General features: G+C 46.4%; 1 protein-coding gene across 2 annotated transcripts in view; it reads right to left on the bottom strand.

Annotated features, from left to right (window-relative positions):
* EPHA8 (EPH receptor A8) overlaps nt 1-15,899 on the bottom strand; it is a 61,355-nt gene that overhangs the window by 33,583 nt on the left and 11,873 nt on the right. For both annotated transcript variants that reach the window (XM_082229933.1, XM_082229932.1), the window contains exons 2-3: nt 9,759-9,823; nt 7,024-7,687 (exon numbers count right to left, since the gene is read on the bottom strand). In XM_082229933.1, the coding sequence (XP_082086059.1) occupies nt 7,024-7,687; nt 9,759-9,823 (729 nt within the window). The remainder of the gene's footprint in view (nt 1-7,023; nt 7,688-9,758; nt 9,824-15,899) is intronic.

Below are 15,899 nucleotides of genomic sequence, written 5' to 3' on the forward strand. Positions count from 1 at the left end.
TCACACACCCTTCTTGCAAATTCCACTCTTCAACCTTATTTACTAATTGGCTTCCCTTTGGTTTTATCTAAGGCAATGATGGGCTCCTGGGACTCTCTGTCTGGCTCTTGGGACTCTCCCCAGACCACACCCCTCTCTGGCCCTCCTTTTCACCCTGCTTATGTGTTTTTGCCTGGCAGGAATGGGTCCTTGAGCCGGATCCACACATTTTGCCATAGGAAGCAAATGTCTGCGCTGCCACCCTCACACTCTGTGATTGTGAACTCCAAGCATCAAGGGTCTATCGTTGATTTACTTGAATACTGATAATCTGCACTTTCCTAAAATATATTGCTACAAAAGTTGGGTGCCACCCCGCACTCTCTGCCGAGCGATGACAAAATCCCAGGGGGTTCCAGGGACACCCCCAGGTCTGTGGACTTTTGGAGAATTAAGACACAATGGAGACTGTCGGAGCTTGAAGAAATATGGTTTATTCATCTATTTACACCTTCAGTCTGCATGGAAGGAGTCTGGCTCTTACAGCATGGTCATTTCAAGAAAGGCAGTGCAGCCCTGGAGTCCAAGGCATCTTTCTCCCTGTTAGCTCTGCAGCCAACCTGTCTGAGATGGATCCCGGTCTTTCCTCCCTCTCCTTCTTCTTCCCAGCAACTTTTGCTAAAGGCTCCCTTTTCCTGACAACCTTCCAAACACGCCCCCCCCCCGTCTCTGTTCACATGGGGAGGACAGTTCTCTTGCATTGCCAATAGCTCTCAACACCTAGCTTGGCCAGGTCGTTTTTGCATAGGCTACTTTGGGAATTCCTCTGCGGCTTGTATTTTCATCCATGCCCCAATTAATCAAAACCCTAACATTTATTAATTTCTAGGACTGTGTGTGTGTGTGTGTGTGTGTGTGTGTGTGTGTGTCCCTATCTATGACAATATCAAAATGGCTTACAAAACAGCGAGGTCTTTGTTTGCCTTCTGCCACCCACCAGTCTGCTCTTGTTCCAGGCAGCAACAGCAAAAGCTGCAACCACAGCAACACCCCCATCATCAACCCCAGCCTTTGGTCAGCCACGGCTAAAGGAACAGGGTCTTTAGCAATGTGGCCTGCTTCCTAGGGAACAGCAAGGACAAGGCACTGCTGGAAGCTGACCAGGTTCTACAGCTGATGCATGGGTGCCAATTTGCATAAAATATGGGGGGGTTGCAGGTAAGCTCCACCCTGCATAATTGATCACAAGACACACAGCATTTGGATGACAATGTCCAGCCCCCTCAAATATTTTATTGGGAGGGGGGAGAGACGAAGGGACTTGAACCTCTAGGAGTTGGCTCCTATGAGATGATGTCTGGGGCTTGCAGAGCACCAAACCCTGTGCTAGGCATCACCACTGCTTGGAAAGGTGTGGGTCAGGGGGGCTCGGCTTGGCCACACTGTGTGCCAAATCAGATCTATGGGCCAGAGGTTTCCCCGTCCCTGCCCTTTCCCTTCCTCGACTGCTTGTCTGCTGGAGAAGCTGACGCTTGATAGATGAACTCCAGCCTCTCTTTGACTGTCAGTTCATTATACAGAGAGAAAACCCTGGGAGAGTTAAGGGGGTAGGAGGCGCCGAGGAAGGTAGCCTGGTTGTACTAAGCTGACAGCACCCAGGCCTCTGTGACAGGCCCTCGCCTCTGGGGATGTGCCTTCTGGTGACCTGCAAGGGATGAGAGAGACTCTGAAGCAGGAGCTCAGGTCTCCCCTCTGTGCTCTTTCCGAAGGCGATGGCTCCTGAGGGATGGCAGGGGCGGCCCCAAGGTTCAGTCCATTTACCTCTGATTGGCATGGGGGTCGCAGCCTGCTTAGCATAAGTGACACAGCCGTGGCTGGGAGCCTTTGGAAGGGCTCAAGCAACGATCCCTGTGAAATGCTAAACTCTCCAGCGAACCAGGCTTGCAAGACTTATGCTATCGGAGCAGTTGCAGGGCTAAAGGGAAATTCTTTTGTATCTAGCCCGCCCTAGATACAAAAAGACAGCATCTTTTTGCCAATATCAGAGTACAGGGCAGAGCACAGGGCATTCACAGCTCTGTCCTCTCCCTGCACCTTAGCATTTGCCACCTGAGGCAGCTGCCTCACTCTGCCTCTTCCTAGGGCTGGCTCTACCCACTCAGCACACCCTCTTCCCAAAACCACACCCCTCACCAGCCTTGCTTCACACCCTTTTTAAGGGATCATTAGGAAAAGGAATTGAAAGCAAAAGTGCCGATATCATAATGCCGTTATATCAGTCGATGGTGCATTTGGAACACTGTGTACAAGTAACTCATGTCTTAAGTGAGGGTTAGGTTCCGGGGGTCTATGTATATATGCAGAAATGTGTAAAGCCAGGAACCCCGGGAAGTGGGCTCTGGAATGCTGCCAGAGCCCTTGCAAGCTCCTTTCCCAAGCCAGGTAAGCCCACAATTGCAGCTTTGTGCAGGGGCAGTGGAATAAATGAATGAAAAGTGGGTTTCCTTCACTTTCCATTGATTTATTTATTTTCACCCAGCCACAATCTTACAATCAAGTAAGTAAAATAATTGCAAGCGACCTGTACAAAATCTTGTTCTGTCACCTCAAAAAGGAGCCGGGAAAGGTTCAAAATAAGTCAACCAAAATGATCAAGGGGTTGGAGTCACCTCCCCCTCCAAGGAAAGGTATTTGGGACATTTTAATTTAGAGAATGGGACGTGGGTGGCGCTGTGGGTTAAACCACTGAGCCTAGGACTTGCCGATCAGAAGGTTGGTGGTTCGAATCCCCACGACGGGGTGAGCTCCTGTTACTCAGTCCCAGCTCCTACCAACCTAGCAGTTCGAAAGCACGTCAAAGTGCAAGTAGATAAATAGGTATCGCTCTGGCGGGAAGGTAAACGGCGTTTCCCTGCGCTGCTCTGGTTTGCCAGGAGCGGCTTAGTCATGCTGGCCACATGACCCGGAAGCTGCACGCCAGCTCCCTCGGCCAATAAAGCGAGATGAGCACCGCAACCCCAGAGTCGGCCACGACTGGACCTAATGGTCAGGGGTCCCTTTACCCTTTACCCTTAATTTAGAGAAAAGACTTGGGAGATGTGACAACAAGACAGAAATTTGGAAATTTGCTTTGTGACCGACTGACAGTTTTGGTAGCACAGGGAGCCAGTCTGGTCCGTGGGGCTCTTGGTTCTGCCACCTGCCCTACCCTTAAAAAAATGCATAGCCACAGCAAGACTGTGATGCTTTCAGGAATTTCCAGCAAACACAGGAGGGATGACCAACTTCCTTTACAGTCTCAGTCCAGCAACAGGCACTATCCTATGTCTCCTCTTCCGCAGCCTTGGAAGCTCCTTTCTTAGGTAAACATTAAAGCTATAAAGAAGTCCTTAGCTGTGCAAACATCTTTAAGAAATAGGATGCCTAGCTGTGAGAAGGAATGGGGAATTAATTTGGAGTCACATTAGGATGCTACTACGAAGGTAAAGGTTTAATTTCTTCCCCTGCCCAAAAAAATTGAATTTCTCTGATATTTATAGAAAGATGATTAGGACTACAAAGTGGGGTTTACATCATCCTGTCCCAATGGCAGGGCATGAAATATTACCCAGGGTGACAGCAGTGTGGGATCTCATTCTGACAATTAAAACAGCGGAACGAGGAATTTCCAATTCCAGTTGATTTGGGTTATCAATCTTGCAGCGCCGATTCTTTTCTCTGCTGAAAGAGCAGGCTAAACATCAGGAAAAACTCTCTCACTGTAAGAGATGTATATGTGAACCCGGTCTTTGGGTGGGTGTTTGATTTTCGTTGTTGTGTATACTGTGTATATACGGACAATGACAATAAATTTATCTAAATCTAAATCTAAATCTAAACAGAGGAACGGTCTCCCTTGGAAAATAGTGGACTCTCCTTCCTTGGAGGTGTTTAAGCAGAGGTTGGATGGCCACCTGTCATGGATGCTGTAGCTGAGATTCTTGCATTGCAGAGGGTTGAACTGGGTGGTGCTTGGGGTCCCTTCCAACTCTACAACACTATGATTCCAAGTCCAGGCTAAGAGTACTTTAACTGTGACTGGGACACCACATTCAATGAGTATGCTAATGTGCATGCCTGTATACACAAGTGATGAACCTGTGCACTCGCACTGTTGTTCAAATGTAGCATTCAATAAACATGGAATCTCTGGTCTTCACAAATTTGCTGCCAGACAAAGGAAAGGGTTTAAGTGACACCAATTAAGGTTGCATTAATATGGAACTGTGTTCCGTTTCTCTGATGCTTCCCTAACTGCTAATTTCCGCACTATATTTGAGCTTCCACACAATGTAAAAGCCACTTCCAGAAATGTAGCAGAATATAGCACATATTTAGCACTCGTTCATGTGTTACTTGCTTCCGGGGGGGGGGGGATGCTTTGCAAATAACACAGAAATGAGCACTAAATTTGCACAGTATTTCCAGGAGTGGCTTTGACATTAGGTGAAAGCTCAGATGTAATGTGGAAGTTGGGGAAACACTGGGGAAACAGGTTCAGCTGCTGTGTGAAAGCAGCAATAATGCGCCATTGAAGCAATTCCCTTTTTCTGGCAACAAGGCAAGGCATGCTAGGTCTGTTGTGCTTCCTAAAAAACAAGCCCACTACCAAGGTTTACATTTGACAGAAATAATTGTGCAGTGTTGCTCTTTTCATTATTTTCTGCACAGGGTCTTAACTTTAGAACAAAAACACTAACTTCTCAAACTATCAGAATTATAGCATTTTTAAAAAAAAAACCGCTGTAAATAAATAATTCTTACTGTCTAAGGGGTGTTCACATGTTCTATTCAATGTGTGCACCATCTGTGCACCCATGTACACAAATAGCTAAGCTGTACCAAGTATATTACTTCACACAGTACATGCAGAGAGAGAACTTGTACCTGTGTTCAGCTTAATCCCAGGTCTTTTTGGGGTCCAAGGTGCTGTTTTTGATCTTTAAGTCCCTTCACAGCTCAGGGACTCTGACTCTCTCTCTCTCTCCACCCCCACTTATATCTCCCCAGACCATCATATTTTCTCTGAAGGGTCTTCTCCAACTGCCCCTATTGCAGTGATGCCCACATGACCTCATGAGACCTCAGGTTCAGGACAGGTCAAAAGCCGGGGCATAACTGAAAAGGAAGAACTGGAGTTCTATCTTAGGGGAAATTGCTAGCAAAGAAAGTATATACAACAAAGGAATTGCAGAGTTGGAAGGGGTGCCCAGCGGTCATCTAGTCCCACCCCTGCCTGCCTGACCTGACATTCACTTTCTTGCCTGATGCCTACCCTCTGTATCACCCCTCCACACAACAGCTGTTGAGGGGGCAATCTGGAGGCGAAGGACTCCTTCCCCAGTCCTCTCCTTCCTATATCATAATTATGATTTTAAAACCTAATCAAACATTAGCAGGGCCAATGAGGATTGTGGCTTACGGAGAGGGAGTGTGGCCTAGGGAGAGTCTTGAGGGCCAGATAAAGAACCCTGAAGGGCCACATTCCGCCTTTGGCCAGGAAGTTCCCTCTTTGCTTCACCTGGTTCACAGCCTATGTGACTTCCGAACTTGCAATGTATCCAGGGCATGTGAAGACGGACATCTGTCTAGCTTAGCCGTGTCCTTCCCTGCGTGACTTTGCCAGAGGTAACCTTGTGCAAGGTATTGTCAATCCTGCTGTTCACATTCCCCCCGCCTCTAAACAAAGCCGTCTTTTCATATTTGCCAAGTCAAAGCTCTGCTCCTCTAAATAGCGCTTCCCCCCCCTGAAAGAAACTGAAAGCAAACAAAGCCTCCTATGAGGACCCCAGTCAAGTCGCCTGTTGTACACATGTAGCCTCAGGGCAGTGTGTGCTGCTGCCTTCTGCACAGCTGCTGCCTCCTTATCGTCGTTTATACAGTTGCGAGCTGCAGCCGTCTTCCCAGAGCCCACGGACACTCGGGGAAAACGCCTCCGTCTTCCTCCAAGTGCTCGCCTGCGATGGATTAAGGAGATAGCTCTGTTTCTGTTGACTTTGCTTTTGTTTTCTTTGCTGAGGAAATTTCCTGCCAAAGGAAAGGCAGGGCTGCAGAAAAAACGGCCGGCTGATGGAGCCCAGAAGTGGCCAGAGCCCCCAAGGGAAGGCCCTGGAGCGGAGCCAAACGCACACAGCTGGAAGGGAGGCCGCTCGGCAAGGCGCCAAATAATCAATGCATGTGAGGCTGGCGCTCAGGGCAATCTCTACTCGGAGCAAATCGGGTATCTCCATTGTTATTGACTCCTGCACTGTACATGGGCCCAGAAGGACCTCCCGCTTCTAATTCCACCTCGAGAAGTCCTGGGAAGGTAGACAGCGGTGGAACCAGAAACAATGTAATAATCCTTGGGTCCAGGATGCATGCTGTAAGCTGTTAGAGGTCTAAGCGGGCCATTTCCCTCTTCTGACTGGTTTCCTATTTTTCTCCCTTTAACCAACACCTTGACATCCTCCAGGTTATGGAAGCAGCACCAGATTTAGGGTGGTGTGGGCTAAGGGGGCATAAAATTGAGGAAACCCACAATCCATTTGGGGGTGCCAAATTTTGGCCTTGCACAGGGCACTGTTTTAGTAGGGTTGCCATTTCCTGGACATATCTATAATATTGCAGTCGGCAGCAGTGTCCGGGCAGAAATAGGTCAAATCTAGACCTATGGCAGCTCATGTCGGCAGTGCTGAAGAACAGCAATTTTTTTCATGATTTTGCCGAAAAAGCTCAACAGCTTTTCTGTCCAGATTTTCACTTACTGAAATATGGCAACCTTCTCATTATGAAAGATTACCGAAGTCTGCCCCTGATGGAAGCTCACAGGTCATTGTCAGGCAATATTGTGATTTCTTTTTTTTTTTAGCTGCAAATTGGGGGAGGGGGGCAACCCTGTACCTGTTCTTTGAAGTGGACCTGATCAAACAGAGCAACACCAAAACATTTTCTCCCAGTGCCTCTTCCCTCCATCCTTCCCAACAGCAGCAACAGTAGTTTTGCACAGCCCACATCCAGACTTACCCAGACACGAATCCCCTTGCTCCTCATAGCCGGCACTGCAGACGCATTTTCCGATGGGCACCAGCCACTCCCCGTCAGCGCTGCAGTACATTTTCGGGGTGTCCCTTTCCTCAGAGTGCCCCACGCACTCGCCCCGCACCTCCACAAGGGACGAGGAGTCTGCTCCTGTCACTGCCTCGGAGAAGGACGCCAGGTTCCTCACCATGGCTGGGCACTTCTTGTAGTAAACTCGGACCGAGACGATGGCAATGCAGGCGCCAATGTCCTGAAAGGCCAGGTAGAAGCCTCTTTTGCTCAGGGGCCCCACACCACGCACTTCCGTGTTGAGCTTGAGTCGCCGGACGCCCAGGTCCACATTGGTGAAGCTCTCGTCAGCCGCAATGGTGTCAATCTTCACAAACTGGCTCTCGCGGGGGGTGCTGCCCAGATCACGGTCTGACTGGAGGTAGTAGAGGTTGAAGGTCTCCTTGCATGTGCCCAGGACCCCTGGCATGCTGTTGCAGTCCCGCAGGGTGAAGCGGATCTCTGCGTACACCCGGTGAGCCCCGTGACGCTGCACCCAGCTAGTCCGCAGCCAGTTGTTCTGGTTGGGGGACATGACATTGCAGACTTGGTAGGTGTGGATGGGGTTGAAGAATTCATCCATTTCGTTGATGGAGTCCCACTTTGAAAGAAAGAGCAGGAGAGAGGAGTTAGAGGCACCAGTTCCAGCAGATTTTGTACTTCAAACCTACGTCCCAAGGTAAGCGGCGTCACAGCAGATAGAAGCTAGGCAGGATTCATGCTTTAGCTGACATCTTGACCTTTGTCAACAGACAAGTGTAGGAGGGTGCTGTAGGGCTACAGTCATAAAGACACTGACTTCAGTCTCACTGAACTCAGGCTAGGGGAAGAAAGTGGTTCAATTCACATTTTAATGCCAGCTTACCAAGTTTGTGTGAATATGCAACCTGAAACCCATTTCTCTGAATTTTGCAATGCAATTCTCCAGCCAAGCAATAAAAGTTAAAATCCACATATTTGTGAAATGTGCACACAAAATAAAGTATTGAAATGCATTTGGGTAAAGTTGCTCATGAAATTGCATATACCAGAAACATACGTGCATAAAAATGTACATATTAGCAGAAATGAGCACAAAAAACAAGTACGAATTTTCATATTGCCGTTTTGGGGGTAGGGAAATGTATGTGGGAATGGGGCAATCTAAATTAAGACTGGGAAAATGAGAAACTGGAAGAAACCACAATATGCAGATTCATCCATCCCTAAACAGGACTTATTTTGAGCAAACATTCGCAGGATTGTTAGTTGGATGAGTTCAGAGGTTACAGAACTACGTAGATTTGGACAGAGGACCAGACCGGGAAGTGGCTAACCCGACACAGGCCACTCTGGCAGGTAGGCGGGCTATGCACCTATCACTCATCTGATGCTATATGATGTTAGGTCATTGATAGTTCAAACCCAGGTGTGCACTCTAAGTGTGCTCTTGATCCTTCCTTTGCAAACAAAATTTGCCGTGTTTTGAAGTTGGAGACTTTTTCTTTTACTGTGCAAGGCAGCAGAAAAAAGGCATCCAATTCAAAAAGTTCAGGTTTTGCCTGCTGAATGCTCCCATATGACTTGAATTTTCTCATAAGACATCAAGCCCAGGAAAGATGACTCAGGTTTGCCCCGAACAGGCTTGCAAGCCGATCTCCAAGACCATATTAGGCCCATGTGGTGGAAGTTTCCCAACAGCTGATTATTTAAAGCACTTTCCTTATTTGAAAGAGGTTCCTCTGATTAACTGGGATGCAAACTGTGCAAGAAAAGGGACAGGCTGTGAGAGCTCCTATTACAACCTAACATGCACTGCCTTGTTCCTATCTCTGTTTCTTTTTTCATAAAGCGAAATGACTCTCCTCTCTTCCCATGTCATTGAGATAAGGTCTCCTAGCAAGATGAAAATGAGGACATCATAATTAATGCGGCAGGCAAGCGGGTTTGATTACATCTGTATTCAGGAACTTGTTAACAGTTTAAATTAAAATCAACACAAGATTTTAAACACACACGCACACATACACACCAGATTATAAAGGGATAAAGATGCAAATAATAGATACGAGTGTGGCTTAAGCTTGCCCACATGGGCAAAGGAAGAAGGAAGCACAGATGTTTGCTGGCAGAAATTGTTTGGCAAAGGGGAATTTTTTTCCTCCCACTATGCTATTAGAATTTGGGGTTATTCAATGGAGCTGAACATTGGAAGATTAGGGACAGACAAAAAGAAGTAACTCTTCTTCACACAGTGCATATTTAGACTGTGGAACTCTCTCCCACAAGAAGCAGTGGTGGCCACAAACTTGGAAGGCATTAAAAGAGGAATAAATAAATTCATGGAGGAGAAGAATAGAGGCTGTAGGGCAATCAGTTCCCCACTGAGCCTTCTAAAGCGGTAGCCTAAGTCAGTCCATCAAAAAAGATGGTGGCTACTTCCTTCCCAGTGGGTGGGATTCTCAGAAACATTGGGAAATAACAAACTGAACAGTATGGAAATTTGGCTCAACCCAACAGGAATCAGAGGAGTGTAGAATTGGAAGAGACCAAAAAGATCATCTAGTTCACCCCCCTGCAATGTGGGATTTTTTCACATTTTTCACATTTTTTCAGACCCACAATTAAGATTCCCATGCTCTACCAACTGACCTATCACTCATCCCTCTCCATAGTTTTTCCAGGTGACTTACCCCATGGGAAGGGTAGGTGAGCCAGCCCCAGTCGCCAATAATGGTGGAAGTGTCCAACAGGTTCACTGAAAGATATAAGAAGAAAACTTTCATTAGACAGACAGAGAACGTGAGGCACGCACAGTTGTCCAGCAAATACTTGGGCCTTCTTGAGAACCCATTCATCAAAAGTCAGAGTCTGAAGAACCTGGGAGCCCTCAAATGAATGGATGCTCTAATGCAGGGGTGGAGAACCTGCGGCCCAGGAACCAAATGCAGCCCTTTAGGCCTTTCCACTTGGCCCCTGGGATTCTTCCCAGGCCACACCCCATTTCCAGACACACACCCTCTCCCCAGGCAACACCCCTCACTGGCCCAACTCTGTACCCACCTTGAGTGTTTTCGCCTGGCTGGAATCTATCCTTGATAAGCCTTCTGTTTGCCGGGATGGAGAATAGAGAGGATTGTGTGAGAAACTAACCAATTACAGTGGTACCTTGGGTTACATATGCTTCAGGTTACATACGTTTCAGGTTAAGAACGGACCTCTGGAACGAATTAAGTACTTAACCTGAGGTACCACTGTATACCATGGTAAAATTGTGCGATGTGCATCAAAATTTATTGATTAGTAAAAATAAGTATACAAACATGCATTCCATTAGGGGAAGTGCTTTGCAAAAATGTGCAAAAATACCTGCAAACTGTCAGGAGAAATTCTCATTAAAACTCTCAGTTTTCATGAGGAAGTTTAAAAAAAAATATTCACAAACTGATGTGGAGATGTAGAAAAGCAAACTTAAGAGTGGAAAGATGAGGAATGGAGAGAAACAGAAACTGACAGATTGGGCCATCACTAAGCTTGAGTGAAGGCAAGGTTGGGAGCCTCTGCCCTGGGAAGTGTGATGGCAGAAGCAGCAACATTGGTTCAACAGCTGGTATTCAAGTCTGACATCGCACAAATGCAAACACACCTCTAAAGCCCAGTGGTATTACCCAGAGCCTTTTTCAGCCAGAACTTATGGGAACTGTGTTCCGGCACCACTCAGATGGGCACCATTGTCATTATAAGAGAACAAGGGACGTATTCATGGTGAGTTCCAGCACCCCTTTTTCTAGTTGTGGTGTTAGCCACAACTGCAGAATAGAGCTTGCTTTTCCCATAATGAACCAGCCTCCATCGTACACCTGTGTTTTTGTTTGATTAACTGTTCTGAAAGTCTTTTTGGCTGAAAAGTGGGGTACAGATCCACTAAATAAAATAATAAATCCATCTAGACACCCGGAAGAAATGCCAGATCCAGCATTTCTCCCCATGAATCTGTGCATTGTTCTTTCTTTCTTTCTTTCTTTCTTTCTTTCTTTCTTTCTTTCAAGGGCAGAGCCACTCCATCCAAAACAACGTGCTCCCACTTCCCCCTTGCAATCTTTACTTTCCAGAGGCTCAGCCAAGTCCTTCTCTGTTTGTTTCACACTTCCTGTGGGAATTAATCCAGGTTTGAAGTCTGCACACTAAAGCCAAAGTAATTATGCCCCGTGGTGCACAGCTACGACACGCACACACACGCACACAAACCCATACCAATACCTCTCTGCTCACACCAAAAGAAGCGAGCGAGCAGGATCTCCCAAGCAGAGATTTCATGGAGTAGGGGGAGACAGCAGGGGTGGAATCAAAGTCACCTGCTCCAAAGTTGTCCGCCTCCAGGGAGCCCAGCTTAAGTTAATGAGGAAGTCGAGGCAAATTGCTCTGCTCGTGATCTGGAAACCAAATGCCTTTCAACGCTGGTGAAGGTTCTATTTAATCTAGCCATGTGCGTGTGTGCTGTGGGTGGGCAGCCAAAAGCTCAGCCTCCTCCATGTTGGACATTCGTTGTGTCAAGCAAGAGCCTCATGGGACCATTTTCTTGGCAACCCTGCGATGGTTGGGAATGAGAAAAGACCAGCAGTTGCCAGCCAAGGTCCGTCATACCCTCCAACATTTATCCAATGAAAACAGGGACGTCCTGTTCCATCATCATCATCATCATCATCATCATCATCATCATCATCACAATAATTTTACTATTTATACCCTGCCCATCTGGAAAGGCTTGTCTCAACCACTCTGGGCGGCTTCCAACATATATAAAAACATAGCAAAACATTAAACATTAAGAAACTTTCCTACACAGAGCTGTCTTCAGATGGCTCGGGGGTCAGATAACTCCATACCCTCCAACATTTCTCCAGTGAAAATAGGGACATCCTAAGGACAAGGGGACATTCCAAGAACAAATCAGAAACTGGGATGGCTTCCATAAATCCAGGACTGTCCCTGGAAAATAGGGACACTTGGCGGGTCTGTCAGTGCATGGATACTTTTGAAGGATACAGCTCATGCTGCAAGCAACAGATTTTGGATGAGAGACATACAGTAGGCCTTATGTTTATCTATCTCAGTACTGTCTACACAGGAGAAGAACCATGTAGCTTTCCTAGAACTCCTTTGCAGAAGGATGTGACTGAAATATACCTCTGAGTGTGCCTGTTTTGTTCCTACAATGTATTTATCCTGCTTTGTCTGAATAATTTTCTGGAGCTTTTCCTTCCCTTCAGTTTCTAGCACCTGATATGCCAACCATGCATTGGAGAACAAAGCCCCACTGCGTACCTGCCCATTAAGTAGCAAATCCCCCCATTTTTCTTCCTCTAGGGCGCCGGCACAGAAATATTTTCTGCTCTCCATGCTGACATTTCCCATCCCCGCATTTCCTCTGCACCACTTCAGCCACAAATAGGCCACAAATTACGATCCAGTTCTTCAGGGGAACACAGATGTTCTGAGTCTGGCCTTTGTTGTGAATCCGGGAAGTGATTCCAAGGCTTAAAATGTGCTTGTGGTGAGGAAACAACTCACCACCCAGCCAGCAATAAACTGCAATATTTATGCTGCTGGATAAATATTATTCTTACCATCAAATTGCATGACTGTGGCCACCATAAGTTGCTTTGTCAAATACAGTGGCATGCAGGGCCGGCACAAGACATTTTGGCACCTGAGGCAAAGGCACCCCCTCCCCTCCAGGGAAGAAGGGGTGAGTGATCAGGATCAAGGAGGGAGATAAAGATCTACACTGGGATCTGCTGCCCCTGTAGATCCTGCCACATGGCCTCCCCTTGTCTCATGGGTGGGCCAGCCCTGGTGGCATATGTCAAATCAGCCTCTGGCTAGTGCTGGTGAAGACACAACTAGGAATTTGGACACTCAATGTCATGCCCACATTGTGTTGAATATTGCACTGTATTTAGAACTAAGTTTCATTGACTTACTCCAAGGTAAGTGAGCACAGAAATCCAGCCTTCATTACAAACCCTGTGCATGTCTACTCAGAAGCAAGCCCAGTTGAAATCGGTGGGATTTACTCTCAGATAAGTATGTATAGGATTGCGCGTTTAGGGAGCACTCCTGTACCAATTTGCTTAGATGTAAGGATGGGCACCTATGCCAATTTTGGTTTTTCTCAGTTCCTCATTTTTCCATTCTTAAGTTTGGCCCTCCATATTTCCACATCAGTTTGCAATTCTTTTATAAAGTCCTCATGAAAATTCATCAGCATTTTAGGGCAAATTTCTCCTAATCTACATTTTGTATGCCATTATCCTTAACAAACACATTTACTTTTTTTTTTGCAAAGCAACTTCCCCAAATATAATTCATTTCTGTATGTTGTTTTTTATGGCATACATACATTTGCATGCACACCTTATCCTTGCATGCACATTTTTTTTGGTAGACATTATTCGGCTGGAGAACTGCATTGCAAAATTCAGAGAAATGCAAATTTCAGTTCTTGTTTTGTTTCTGAAAGTGCAAATTAGGTGGGTTTACCTTTAAATGTGAACTGAATTGAATCCCCCCCCACAAAAAAAGCTACTCACTGGACTTAATTCTAAGCAGACATGCATAAGGATTCCACTGTTAATATTTTAAATTATTCTTTTTAAAAATTAAGAGGATGCCGAATCAGCAAGCAAACACACACACCCCTACCTATTGTATCACCCAATTGCCAGGAGGCTCAATTAGTTCTTTAAACCAAAAGGCTGGCCCAACCCCCCCTTCCAGCATTGCTCAGGCCATTTCATTCTGTCTCCCCACCCCCCATCCCAGTTCTCTTTTGGCCGATGAAACTCCCTTTCCACTTTCTCTACATTAGTTCATTTGCCCATAAATTAGGATTGACCTAGATGTGCCATTGTTTGTGCAATTAGCAATTGCACGGATACGATTAAAAACAAAAACTGTAAACAAAGCTGGCGTGGTCCATAGTGATGGTGCTGAGGAAGGGGACTTAATCCTTGCTTCTACTATGACTATGCCCCCTCCCAACTGCAGCAAGCCAGAACTTTGACTGCCTCCGCTCCCCATAGTCCAGCTTTGACAGGTGGTTGACCCTGCCCACTTGTCAGTCACTTGACATCATTATGATGACAGGTGACAACTTCAAAGAGGCTGATCAGCTGTTGGAGGCATGCTGTCAGCATCAAGAGGCAGATTCTGCTGAAAACGGGTCTCTGAAGGAGCTTGCTATAACCCCTGGCAAGCTGCCTAAGGAATGAAAATATCTATTTGCAGTTTGTATTCTTAGCTGCTCCAACATTTATGACATCAGGTGTGGGGCAGGTAAGTACCATTTGTGGAAAACCTTTTGGATGCCCCCTCACTGGGAGAAGTGAAGAAATAGGGAGTCAGGCAGAGGGCCTTCTCAGTAGTGGCACCCACCCTGTGGAACGTTCTCCCATCAGATGTCAAGGAGATAAGAAACTCTACAACCTTTGGAAGACATTTGAATGCAGGCCTGTATAGGAAAGTTTATAATGTTTGGTTTTTTTTTAATAAATATTTTATTCAGTTTTCACAATAAGAAAGCATACAAAGACAAAAAGAATACAAAATCACAAAAAGCAATACAATACAAAAAATACAGACATTAAACACATCAAAAGAAAAAGAAAAAAAGATAAAAACACATATAATAACAAAAAACAAAAATTCCCTCTTTCTTAATTTCTCAGCTTCAATTAACTTATTTTCCCGACTTCCTCACGTCTCCCATTCCTGTATCCCTTTTTAGAAATTGAAAGTTTATAATGTTTGATGTTTCATTATATTTCTGTATATGCTGGAAGCCGGGACGCGGGTGGCACTGTGGGTTAAACCACTGAGCCTAGGACTTGCTGATCAGAAGGTCGGCGGTTTGAATCCCTGTGACGGGGTGAGCTCCCATTGCTCGGTCCCTGCTCCTGCCAACCTAGCAGTCTGAAAAGCATGACAAAGTGCAAGTAGATAAATAGGTACCATTCTGGTGGGAAGGTAAGCAGCGTTTCCGTGCGCTGCTCTGGTTCACCAGAAGCGGCTTAGTCTGGCCACATGCTGGCCACATGACCCAGAAGCTGTAAGCTGGCTCCCTTGGCCACTAAAGTGAGATGAGCACCGCAACCCCAGAGTTGGCAACGACTGGACCTAATGCTCAGGGGTCCCTTTACCTTTACCTATACGCTGGAAGCCACCCAGAGTGGCCGGGGTGACCAAATTAAAACAACCTTATGGGCCAAATGGAGACATGTGCCAGGTCTGTTTAGTGAGCCAGAGGCTCTCTACCTCTGCACTGTTGCATTGGGAATAAAGCTGTCATCAGCGGTGGGGGAAACGGGGTTCCTTCAAAGGCTTCTCTTGTACCACAGCACACATCTCACCTTACTGGGGAGTGCCAGAGAGAAAGAGAGCTTCTCAGTCTATTTTGGTTCTGCACTTTTGCTCCTGGAAGCGAAATTGGTTAAGCTCCATTTAGAGCATGCTGTGTGGCGAGGCAGTTCCCAAAGCTAGGTAGCAAAAATATTCCGCCTCCGCCTCCGCCTTCTCCTGGCATTCTGACCTGGCAAACTGCATATAGTTAATTAAAGGACCTGTCAGGGCCGTGGGGAGTGAGGGGATGCAAGAAGTTTAAGAAGGTTGCAGGATGTTTAGCAGGATTGCATAATTAAGCAATTGAATCCTCATTCAATTGGTGCTGCTGGGTTCTGATTCTCTCTCACACACAGGCTTCCTGCACGTTGGGGAGAAAATGTGTCTCTACAGAATTAATGCTGCAATCGACCTGTATCTCCTGCATTTATGAC

This window comes from Podarcis vaucheri (assembly GCF_965113315.1).
Source record: "Podarcis vaucheri genome assembly, chromosome: 7".
Taxonomy (NCBI): Eukaryota; Metazoa; Chordata; class Lepidosauria; order Squamata; family Lacertidae; genus Podarcis; species Podarcis vaucheri.